Below are 12,345 nucleotides of genomic sequence, written 5' to 3' on the forward strand. Positions count from 1 at the left end.
TGCGGCATTAATTCGTATCAGACCAAGTGCATATCATAAATTCTCCCCATTGCAACTTGCATTTGGTAAAGAACCAAATATTTCTCATCTGAGAATTTTTGGATGTATGGTGTATGTGCCTATTGCATCACCTCAACGATCAAAAATGGGTCCTCAAAGAAAAATCGATATTTATATCGGTTATGATAGCCCATCAATAATTCGATATCTTGAGCCTCAGACAGACGATGTGTTTACAGCACGCTTTGCTGATTGTCATTTTAATGAAGAAATCTTCTCAATGTTGGGGGGGGGGGGGGGGGGAGAAACACATCGAAAAGGAAATCACATGGTATGTACCATCATTGTTACATTTGGATCCAAGGACCAATCAATGTGAGAAAGATGTACAACAAATTGTGCACTTACAAAGAATTGCAATTCAAATTCCAGATGCATTTGCAGACACAAAAGGGGTAACAAAATCATATATACATGCTGTAAATGCCCCTGCTCGAATTGAAATTCCAAAGAAACAAATTGAAGACACTCATGATGTCATAAAATGCTTGAAGCGTGGAAGGTCAGTCGGTTCCAAGGATAAAAATCCTCGGAAAAGAAAAGGCATAGAGAAACACGATGATCATAGAATAGAAAATGATGTTCCAGAAGAAACACTTGATGATGAAAATATTCTGTCAGAACCACAAACTGACGAGAATCGTGAAATCTCTATCAATTATATTAATACTGAAAAAATATGGAACCGAAAAGATATAGAAGATATTGATGAGATATTTTCTTATAATGTAGCATGTGACATCATAAATGAAAATGAGGATAATGAATCAAATCTTTTGGAGAATGTAAAACTCGTCATGATTGGATAAACGTAATATTTTTGGACTTATAGACCTCCCACTTAAAGGTGTAAAACCTATTGGATACAGATGATTTTTTATTCGAAAGCGAAATGAAAAAAATGAAATAGCAAGATATAAAGCTAGACTTGTTGCACAAGGTTTTTCTCAAAGGCCTGGAATTGATTATGAAGAAACGTATTCTCCTGTTATGGATGCAATTACGTTTCGATATTTGATTAGTTTGGCCGTGTCTGAAAATTTGAAAATGTGTCTTATGGATGTTGTTACAGCTTACTTATACGGATCACTTGATAGTGATATATACATGAAAATCCCTGAAGAATTTAAGATGTCTGAAACACAAAGTTCAAAACCCAGAGAATTTTATTCTGTAAAATTGCAAAGATGATATGGGTTGAAGCAATCCGACCGAATGTGGTATAATCGGTTAAGTGAGCACTTGATGAAAAATGGATATGTAAATGATCCAATATGCCCTTGTGTTTTCATCAAGAAAACAACATCCGAATGTGTAATTATTGCTGTATATGTTGATGATTTAAATATCATTGGAACGAATAAAGAAATTCAAGAAGTTATGATGTACTTGAAAGAAGAATTCGAAATGAAGGATCTTGGGAAAACCAAGTATTGCTTGGGTTTGCAAATTGAACAAAAAGAATGTGGAATGTTCACCAGACAAATTATACAGAAAAGATCCTTAAACATTTTAATATGGATAAATCAAATCCATTAAGTACTCCAATGGTTGTAAGATCATTAAACATAAAAAATGATCCATTTCGTCCATATGAAGATGATGAAGTTATTCTTGGTCCAGAAGTATCATATCTAAGTGTCATTGGTGCTCTTATGTATCTTGCAAATTGTACTAGACCTGATATATCTTTTGCTGTAAATTTATTAGCAAGATTCAGTTTATATCCAACAAAGAGGCACTGGAATGGAATTAAACATATATTCCGTTATCTACGAGGAGCGACAGATTTGAGACTTTTGTACTCAAAAGACACCAATCAAAGTATCATTGGTTATGCTGATGCTGGATATTTATCTGATCCACATAAGACACGTTCCCAAACCGAATATGTATTTACTCGTGGAGGCACAACAATTTCTTGGCGTTCACAGAAACAAACAATAGTAACAACTTCATCAAATCACGCCGAGATTATTGTGCTACATGAAATAAGTCGTGAATGTGTTTGGCTAAAATCAATGACACAACATATCCAAACTTCTTGTGGATTATCAGTAAACAAGAATCCTGTGACGCTGTATGAAGATAATGCTGCATGTATTGCTCAAATGAAAGAAGGATACATCAAAAGTGACAGAACCAAACATATCCCCCTAAAGTTCTTTGCCTATACTCAAGAGCTTGAGAAGAATAAAGATATTGATATCTGTTACATTCAATCAAGTGAGAACTCATCAGATCTCTTCACAAAGGCGTTTCCTACGACAATATTCAGAAAACATATATATAATATTGGGATGCGAAATCTACAGCGTATGTGAAGAATCGATCGTATTAACATGAGGGGGAGTTTACGTGGCTGCACTCTTTTTTTCTTGCTATGGTTTTTATCCCACTGGGTTTTTCCTAGTAAGGTTTTTAACGAGGCAGTATACAAACACGTAATATCACGATCATCATCACAAGGGGGAGTATTTGAAATTATATATTAAAATTAGATTGAAAATTATTGTGATGGTGATGTGATGATATTTTAATTTTTGATTATGTAATGGATTACATATTTATTTTTGGACATTTTTCAATTGAGAATCTATAAATAGACCTCAACATTTGTGAAGAAATAACACAAGTTTAGAGAGAAGATTTTATAAGTGTTTGATTTGATATATATTTTGAGTTTTAGAGTTTTTAATTTTTACCATAAATTTTTACTTTTCACAACAATACTTACTATTATTAAACTTGAACGCCTCGAGTCTTTCTCAATTTTTCTCCAACTTCCTTCTTCTATATTTCAAAATTTAAGTTATGTCTCTAAAATCATATATACTCTCTAAATATCACATCTTAGTAAAATATTATATATTTTTTATACAAAAATTATAAAATCACAAAAAAAAAAAAAAACAGTAACATGCCATACGAGACATTAAGAAAAACTTATCGAAGACAAGTGGTTAAAAAAAAGTAAGGTCTACATATGAATGCTCTGACCCGTCAACAAATACAAAGATCGCCAAACCCCTCCTGGGGATTCTAGATCTGCCTTCATGTTATATTTCTAGATTATTGTTGACGTGGTTGCGGTTGAATGGACCCTGGCTGCATTTTCCATTTTTGACCATCAATCGACATTAATATATACATATACATACAGTTAATGAAGTCCATACAGTTAATGAATGTGAACAACAACGATATTGGTGCAGAAAATATGGCAGAACAAGAAGCTCACCAAACTATTAACATGGGTTTTCCCAAAGCTAATCAGGAAAAGAAACCCAAGAAGCAGAGGACTAGGAGTTTCTATTTTGTCCCGAAATTTGGGTGTATGAGATTAGACGAAGATTCTGCAGCGCCGGATATCCACGGGAGTTTCAACGTCGAAGCCTCTCGCCATGGGAAGGATCACGTACCCACGCACCTCGTTGTTATGGTCAATGGAATTATTGGAAGGTTTGGATTTATTGAATCCGTCATTTTCAACTTAATTCCTTTTTGTCATAAATAAATATCGATGATGCAATGTCAAATTCTGTAAAAGAGCGATCTTGGGTTTGATCTTTTTTCCCCTTTTCTGGGTATGAAGTAATTCGACTGATTCTTTGTTATTTTGCTGCATATTATATTATTTGTTGAACTGACAGCTGCTTCTTGATATGCTATCAATTAACTAATGAAGATGGAGAAGAACTTTGTTGAATTAGATTTGAGATAAAATGATATTCTTTGTGATTGGATTAATGAATGTGGATAGTGAAATAATTGGTGTCGCTCAACTTTGGAGCATTCGATGTAGCTCTTCGGTGATTAGTTTTATATTTATTTGGGCTTGTGTATGCAGTGCTCAAGATTGGAGATATGCTGCGAAGCAATTTGTGAAGGCTTTTCCCGAAGATGTTATTGTACATTGTGAGCTCTTGTGCCTTTTTCAAATTATTTTCCTCTTTGTCTGACTCTTTCGATTTGTTCCTGTAAATTAATGTTTCTTTACGTTCAACAAAAAATACCATGTTCCTTTGTACATTTTACTAGTAAGCCGGTTTCTCTAACTTTTTCTGTATCTAAACTTGACAAAATCAGCAAGTTCTATGTAAATTTTAATTTGTTTCTCTTGGTGCCAGATCATCTCATGTCTGAAGGTTCGCTAGCTAAATGACACTAAACTGAAAATAGGACACGGATTCAACACAAATATAGAAGGTGTTTTGAAATGAAACAGATCATTTGACCAACAATTTTTGTGCAGGTAGCGAATGTAATTCCTCCACGCTGACATTCCATGGTGTTGATGTTATGGGGAAGAGATTAGCTGATGAGGTTTGCCAAACATTTCCGAAGAACAATCTTCTTTGAGATTTCCCTGAATCATCTACTTTACTTTTCACTGGTCATTCAAATATATGGCTGGAGCTAGGATTTAAGGGTGTGTTGGCTGATTCAATTTTTCAGGTGATTTCTGTTGTCAAACGCCATCCAAATCTTCAGAAGATCTCGTTTTTGGCTCACTCTCTGGGTGGCTTGGTATCAAGATACGCCGCTGCTTGTCTTTATCAACAAGATTTTACGAGAAAAAATAGTAAAGAAAATGGCGACTGCATGTTGGATGAGTCGAAAGAATCATCTGAAGAAAAGTCACCAACAGGAAAAATTGCCGGACTCGAACCAGTGAACTTCATTACATCTGCAACGCCACATCTTGGATCCAGGGGGCACAAACAGGTCTGCCACTAGGTTTTTTTTCATCCCCTTGACTAAAAGACCAAAATGTTGATAAATTTGTCTATCTTGCAGGTTCCTGTTTTCTGTGGGTTTAAAGCCATGGAGAAAGTTGCATCACATGCTTCAGGGTTACTTGGTAGAACTGGTAGACATTTATTCTTGAGAGATTGCGAAAATGGGAAACCTCCTCTTCTTCTTCAGATGAGCAGTGACTCTGATGATCTTAAGTTTATGTGAGTTGTTGGTTTTGGTTCATTCTAGTTTTGAGCTAATTCAAATCGAATTATTGAAGTTTCTGGTTCTCAACACTCATGTAGATCTGCTTTGAAATCATTTAAGAGACGCGTTGCTTATGCAAATACACATCATGACCGTATCCTGACTTTAATTTATATAGTCATCTGTTCCCCTGCATTTTCTTATATGACTTGTATCCATATGAAGCTTTGTATTGTTGAACCAAATTTGAAAGTTATGGGTATTATACCATAGCGGATTATGTTCAAGCCTTATTCGAAAATCAAGGGATAGCGACAAGCACTCTTGATATATTTTATTTTCTTTTACCTTAACATTACATATATATAGACCTTGTTGGGTGGAGTTCGTCTTCATTGCGCCGTCGAAACCAGCTTCCAAAGGTAAAAATTTTTGCACATACATGGCAATACTTGAGCATGCCTGATATCTTACAGTTCTTGATTTGTGTTAATTTTCTTAGCACCGGAATCTTCTGAAAGATGCTAGATACCCACATATTGTCCATGAAGTTCCTTCAAAATTGGCAAATCCTCAGGATGTTTATTCTCCGGATGCTAAAGTTGCTAGAAGCAGGAGAAGGGAAATGGAAGGTCCGTATACTCCATCGATCTAAAATAACTGTATGTGATAACTTGCATTGAGACAGTAAAATTTGGGTTTATATCAGGTTGATGTTTCTGGCCTGGGGTGTATGTGATCGTTTGGTTCTTTATGAAAAATTAGGTTATTACCATAACTGATAGATATGTACGAAGAACGATATTTATTTTAACATTCAATTATTGGATCCATGGTTCACAAACCTGACATTCAATTGTTGCTCGTGTCGTAGAGGCTATGTTCAGAGGGCTAACGACACTGACTTGGGAACGAGTTGATGTCAACTTCGGTGGGAGCATCCAAAGACTTTTTGCACACAATACCATTCAGGCATGTATCGAATAGTACAAGTCCCTTTCATCTAATTCAGTAAAGAATTCTTTAACTGGGTCAGAAGATCGATATAGGTAGTGCTCGGTTCCTAGAAGGTCTCCCGAACACTACCATATAAACTATGAAGAAGTAGAAGTAGGTCCAGGACCCCTCATAATAGTGAATATTAGAATCTCCACAAATATGAAGAAGCCTGATCAGATATATATTGTTTGTTTGTCACATAGTTGTTGTATGGCTTTTGTTCAGTGCTGAATGTAGCAATGAGAAAACACCAATATCGTTTTGTCTTTGTTGTGTTTAGGTTAAAACTTATTGTATCAATTATCATGGCGCGGATATAATACAACATATGATGGACAATTTTCAATTATAGAGAAATATAAAGATTTGCTTATACGGAGAAATACAGGTTCGTAGAGGCTGCAATGCATAGATTCATTCATGCATGTGCGTGCATACTTGTAACGTACCAAATGTTGAAGCCGGTGAAGAAAATTTTGGTGTGTATATGTATTTTATTTGTATGTATACAGAAGAATCGAAACATTGATTTCTAGTGTTGTTTATAATCAAAGATTTAGTTTGCTGTAATGGAGATGCTTGCAGGTGACGAAGAAATATTCAAAATCCAAATGTTTAATGATTTTGATATATGTGACGTGATGAAAATCTTGTCCTACAAAATGTCGTAATATATCTAAAATGTTGAGCTCAACAACTTAATTTGTTTTCAAAATGACAACATACGAGTCTCAATCTGTTTTGATTCCAATATATCTAGCTAAGAGATTTACATGGTGGTGACTGCATCTAAACGGGCCACACGATAAAATATGTAATGAAACAAATTCAGGTGAAAAGGACGTGATTTGGATGAAAAATATTCCGCAAGTTGAGAAAGAAAAACACTGTAATATGCCGAAATGAAGTTGAAGGAAGCATGGTTCATGATTAATTTCAAATAACAAATCCAACGTACGTATGTCATGGCTAAGTTAAAGGAAGAACAAAAGAGAATATATCTAAAAAGTGAATTTTCGTGTGCGAGGTTATGGATTTTGAATTTAAAAAATATAATTGAGCTTCTCAAAATGATACGTACGTCACTATGTTTTCATTAAGAAATATGATTGATAAAAAAAATAATTTGGAAATACGACAATTACTAATCATGAATCACTTGTTGAAGTTTTTTCATCTCCCAAATCATGAACTGTGTATGCTTTCCTTCAACTTCATTTCGACAAGTGATGAGGAATGTGACAATTGGCTAAAATGAGTATAAAAAAATTAATTTCGAAAGAAATGCAATTGGAGTACGTAGTAGGAATACAATAATTAATTCACGAGACAGAAGGTAGGAAGAAATGCATGAATTGAAAACGAAAGGCCACAAGTGTCGTCATTCACACGTCATTTTCTGGGAGGCTCCATGCATTATTTTTTTATTTGGTTAACCCTTTCCTTGTCCATGTACATTAATTAAATTCAGTAGTACTTGTTTATCAGAACCTCTTTGCAGCTTGTTTTTTGTGACAGTACCAAAGGTCTTTTCCCTTTTCGGATCCATTCTCAAGTTCTTTTCTTTGTCCATCTTTTTGCAGTTCATTTTGTCTTCCAGATTCAATCATTATTAATGCACCCAATATTCCATACCATGAGCATATTATAATCAACCAAGTAGTTTGTTTCTTGACTCAAATTTGAACTTTCCACTTTTGTGTCATTATATTCTACCCCATAATATATGTTACATATCATGAACAGAAGAAAATCCATGGCCTGCATGAAATTCTTCGTGTTCTTAGCCATATCTGCAGGTTTAATGTTAATGTCGCGCGGTTTTGAAGGTGAGTGATCTCTATCTCTCCCATGCATCTTTTAAAGAATAATTATTTCCAAGTGAAGTTTCTAATTTTAAGTGGTTGCATGTTTGAATTGAATTCAGGTAGACAATTTGGAAAGTTCTCTCATGATTTAACCGATCAGGTGAGTTTTTATAAATGGTCTCTTACTAGCTAACAATTCATAACGTCAGCAAGCTAGGAATGCTTAATCATATATACAAGTGTATAGTACTGTTGTTTATGGCCGGGATCATATATATATATGTAGGTGCAGAGTAGAAATATGAATGGTGAAGAAAAAACAAGTAAAGTGAGATTGCTGATAGGAATAGGATCAAGGCCCCCCAGATGTGAAAGAATGTGCACAAGCTGTGGGCATTGCGAGGCAGTTCAAGTCCCCATTTCACCTAATTCCATGAGATTCAGAACATATCTTCATCACTCCAAAGGACGCAATTTTGATGCCCTTCATGCATATTATGATGCCATTTCTAATTACAAGCCTATGCGTTGGAAGTGTAAATGCGGAGATTTCATTCTCAATCCTTGAATATTCCATGCTATTTAGTCTATTACATCGCATACAATTTCTTTCCTCTTTTTTTTTTTTTTTTGGCCTCAATTGTGCATATTAAGCAAGTTATTGAGTAGCAATGTAATGCCTTTGTTGGCATTTCTTTCTTTCTTTCTTTCTTTCTTTCTTTCTTTCCTTTTTTTTTTTGGGTGCTAGATACATTTTGGTCTCCATTACCAGCTTTGGCACTCTGCTCTGTTAAGGACAATGATGTGATATTAGGAGTTTTGATGGTGTGATTTGTATTTTGATTTTTTTTTTGGGTGAAGTTTATGTTTATTGAATAATTTATAAATCACATTGTTTGTTTTCATTATCCAAAAAAATAATATAATCTTTGATTAAAATTTAATATATCTTAGAAATCTAATTGACGTGTGGTATTGTAAAAACATTTTACAAAATACAGAATCGAAGTAAAATTGCATGTCATTCATTATGTTTATGGTATTCACCCACACCAAATTCCATTAGACTGTCTCATTCTAATTAAATGATTTTATTTCATTATAGTATCTTATTCAAAAAACATTAGAATGTGAGGGAAACAATTTTTATTTCAATTTTTTTTTTTTTGTAAATAACATAGAAAAACAAGAATATACCTATATATCTCAATCTAACGTGGCATGTGTAGAAATAAATAGGTTAACATATTAAAAGAAAAAGGGAAGGGGGTGAAATTTAATATGATGAATACAAATAAATAAATAAATCGAGTGTCAGTAACAGTACAGCACAGTGGCATGCAGTCCTGTTCTGGTTTTCGTATTTTACAAGATTTCATAATTCAATTGGACCAGAAAAATACAATATATAAAAATAATGGATGTCTAAGAAAAGCTACTAGCTATATTACTCCAACCCCTATACTATATTTTTATAGGTGGTCTAACTCTAGACCAACAACATTTTGGTTCACGTGCACCAACAGTAATTATAACAACATTTAATTTAATTTAATTTAATTTAATTTAATTTAATCTAATAAAATACGAGACGAGACATTTTCGAGTTTTTTTTTTTTATGGTTTTATAATTCAAAAACTATAGTATTTATCCTAAAGACCTATATATTTCAATTTGCATCAAGAATCACGTCGCGTCGGGCCATTAATTAATTACACCAACAACTTAGCTGAAAATAGACAAATTGGGTCTCATATCCAATTCATATTTACTCTAAAAAATATACTCCATTCGTTTCAATTATATTGTCTACATTTTCTTTTTTGTTTGTCACAAATATATAATCATATAAAATATTTAGTAATTTTTTTTTAATAATATACCCCTATTAACTACACTTTGAAAATCATGCAATAATTTTTAATACATTAAATAAAGATAAAATATGATGTTTATATAAAATTTGATTTTCCAATTAATTTTTCTTAATCTGTGTGAAAAACAAAATATGACTATATAATCGAGACATAGAGAATAGTACAAAAATACTCATTATTATTTTATTTACAACTAATTTATTCCATAAAATATTTATTAACACATTACTAAATTTTAAGCTTAATTAATTTATATAATTAATTAATTGAAATTACTAATTAAATTGTTTACCAATTAATCTGAAAATATTGAATTTTATTATTTTCAATCATTAAACTTATCACTTTAAAAGTTTAATCAATACATTTAATTTTATGTTGACGGTACTGTCTCGTAAGTAATTCCAGTCAAGGAGGAGAAAATTGTATGCTATCTTAGCATCCGACTGGAGATATATAGCCTCAAAGACCGAAAAAAATCCGTAGAAACCACGCGAAAACCTTGCGAAACAAAATTCGTAGCATAGTTCGGAAATGGAATGAGCCAAAGACCCAGTTTTAGCTAGCTCACAGGAAACTTACGGAGGATGCAGATGATAAGTTCTTAGATAGACGGACATAATAAACAATTACACATTACATTGTAAGTTAGTTGTTTTGAGTAGGTTTGTAAAGAAGAATGGCTCTAAGGGAGAGTGTTATAATTTGGGGCAAATAGAGAAGGTAACAAATACCACATAAAACTAAATAGTATCAGATAAATATTGGAGTAGCAGTGTTCAGTCACCTCATGCTTTCAGTGCCCACATTAGAAAAACAAAATAAACGATTCGATAAAATCTTATGAAATATTAAACAACAGCAATCATAAGTTTCGGAAGATCTGTTTTAAGCAAATGAAGTTTCATAAAATTGCATTCAACTGTTTGTACAAGGCCAATGGATGCTTACAAAGATGTTAATTGTCAAGAACATTCCAGCTCCAAAGAAGCATAACAGCGTTTAATGGAAACACTTGATGTCACGTCTACGAATGTTTACTCTTGAGGGGCTGATACGAGTTCCACTGCAATAACATCCATACGATGGATGTGCCTACAAACGCATAACTAATATATTATTTTCTTACTCTTTCTAATTAAAACTATTTCAAAGTATTTGCTACACAAGTATCCACAACATAAAGAATTACCATACAAATTATGAGAGAAATGATTTCAAGATAACATTTATACCAGACTAAAATTCATGTATAGCATCATTGATAAGCACATTTCAATCAAGGTCCAAACTTTGACTAGGTGTCGACAAATGCAGAAACATCGAGTTTTGAGTAACATCATTTGGCTGAACTATCCAAATGAGTACGAAAACACATACAGACTAAGCCCATGACCCTCATATCTCAAAGAAGATGCAATTACTTGAGGGGAGAAAACTGATGCAATTGTGGATGTTTCCATCCTACCCAAAAAAAAAAAAAAAAGAAAGAAAAAGTACCTCCGACTTGATGAAATTCATTATGCATCAATGAAATATGAGAAAACAATATGATGTACAGTCCAAATAAGTGAAAGCATACATAAAGTTACTCATTTGTGGAAGCATTACCTGCAAAAATACCAACAGTTGTCAGATTGGCAATAGCCATGGTGTGATAAATCAGATACTCCGTCAAAAAATGACCAAATGCATAGACGAACGATAGAAATGTGGCCAAATATAGAGGCTTGTTTTCAAGGTTGAATGCACAAAGGAAGCAAAGGGTGCAAGTCAGCAGTGTCCAAACTCCAAATGTCCGTCCATGAACCTCACTCACTGCAATGTAACAAATGTTATTGCCAGAAAATGGTTATTGGGAAAGTTTATGGTACACGTGGTTTGAAATTATGAAGGAAAACCTTGTCTAAATGCCAACACAATGCAAATATCAATGCGGATCAAGAAATAATTTAATGAATGGCATATCATCAAAGTTGCAGAATCAAGTTCGACTCCTTCATTACATTACATATGAAACATAAAACCTTTGGCAAGAATGTCCACCGCCCAAGGTATCTCCTCTCCTATACACCTACTCTAGAGTCTAGAAACAGATCCACATTTCGTCATGTTTCACAGGTCATTATATTTCCATACATTAGATCTATGTTATCAATACTATACATTGCACTCTAAATTTATAAATATGCGGGATTTATTCAACTTAAATTCTCACACTATTCCAAAGACGAAACGTCTGTTTGGGAGACTAAACAGCACAACCAACAGTTGGAGCTCAGAAGCCTTCATTAAAATGAATATCTAGGAGATGCAACCCAGTGCCGAAATGATTATATATCATATTGTTCACATCAAGATAAAAGTTCATAAAACTTAAAACTTTTGAAGTCATTTCAAACAAATCGAGCTCAACGCTTAAAAATCAATTGAGTTCGCGATCCATTAAATAATAAAAATACCAAAAAAAAGGAAAACAACAGACTGGTAGTCTTGGAGAAAACGGCAAGGCGAAGAGCCCAAATGTCGAAGAATCCGAACCAAACAGAAGCCAATCGAAGCGTGCCCACAAGCATCAGCCACCATCCTAGTAACTTCATCTTCTGACGGGGAGGGGAAACCGATGAAGATGGCAAACAGTACACAAATATAA

At 33.7% G+C, this 12,345-nt stretch overlaps 2 protein-coding genes across 3 annotated transcripts; one reads left to right on the forward strand and one right to left on the reverse strand.

Moving 5' to 3' along the window:
• The first annotated feature begins 3,100 nt into the window (after positions 1 to 3,100).
• Positions 3,101 to 6,576, forward strand: LOC140865792 (uncharacterized). The gene is made up of 10 exons (XM_073270565.1): positions 3,101 to 3,522; positions 3,911 to 3,978; positions 4,316 to 4,386; positions 4,519 to 4,788; positions 4,861 to 5,021; positions 5,106 to 5,161; positions 5,377 to 5,429; positions 5,510 to 5,639; positions 5,882 to 5,979; positions 6,287 to 6,576. Exons 1-10 carry the CDS (start codon positions 3,227 to 3,229, stop codon positions 6,356 to 6,358), a joined length of 1,275 nt encoding a protein of 424 aa, XP_073126666.1. The 5' UTR covers positions 3,101 to 3,226; the 3' UTR covers positions 6,359 to 6,576.
• Positions 6,577 to 10,493: 3,917 nt separating this feature from the next.
• LOC140866667 (ergosterol biosynthetic protein 28) lies at positions 10,494 to 12,345 on the reverse strand. 2 transcript variants are annotated; one of them, XM_073271699.1, is made up of 3 exons: positions 12,155 to 12,281; positions 11,304 to 11,510; positions 10,494 to 10,787 (listed from the first exon to the last, which is right to left on the reverse strand). In XM_073271699.1, exons 1-3 carry the CDS (start codon positions 12,276 to 12,278, stop codon positions 10,720 to 10,722), a joined length of 399 nt encoding a protein of 132 aa, XP_073127800.1. In that variant the 5' UTR covers positions 12,279 to 12,281; the 3' UTR covers positions 10,494 to 10,719. The 2 variants fall into 2 exon arrangements, with proteins under 2 accessions (XP_073127800.1, XP_073127801.1); XM_073271700.1 differs by having other exon boundaries at positions 10,517 to 10,787; positions 12,178 to 12,345.

This window comes from Henckelia pumila, chromosome 4, assembly GCF_033568475.1.
Source record: "Henckelia pumila isolate YLH828 chromosome 4, ASM3356847v2, whole genome shotgun sequence".
NCBI lineage: Eukaryota > Viridiplantae > Streptophyta > Magnoliopsida > Lamiales > Gesneriaceae > Henckelia > Henckelia pumila.

What these genes read in the sequence shown, in the direction of transcription:
- LOC140865792 (XM_073270565.1), top strand. Translation starts at nt 3,227, where the DNA reads ATGAAGTCCATACAGTTAATGAATGTGAACAACAACGATATTGGTGCA. An exon ending in CGAAGATGTTATTGTACATT is followed by an intron (nt 3,979 to 4,315) that starts GTGAGCTCTTGT and finishes ATTTTTGTGCAG; the next exon opens with GTAGCGAATGTAATTCCTCC. An exon ending in GATCCAGGGGGCACAAACAG is followed by an intron (nt 4,789 to 4,860) that starts GTCTGCCACTAG and finishes TCTATCTTGCAG; the next exon opens with GTTCCTGTTTTCTGTGGGTT.
- LOC140866667 (XM_073271699.1), bottom strand. Translation starts at nt 12,278, where the DNA reads ATGGTGGCTGATGCTTGTGGGCACGCTTCGATTGGCTTCTGTTTGGTT. An exon ending in TGTTGTTTTCCTTTTTTTTG is followed by an intron (nt 11,511 to 12,154) that starts GTATTTTTATTA and finishes GTTACATTGCAG; the next exon opens with TGAGTGAGGTTCATGGACGG. An exon ending in AACTGTTGGTATTTTTGCAG is followed by an intron (nt 10,788 to 11,303) that starts GTAATGCTTCCA and finishes ATGCGTTTGTAG; the next exon opens with GCACATCCATCGTATGGATG.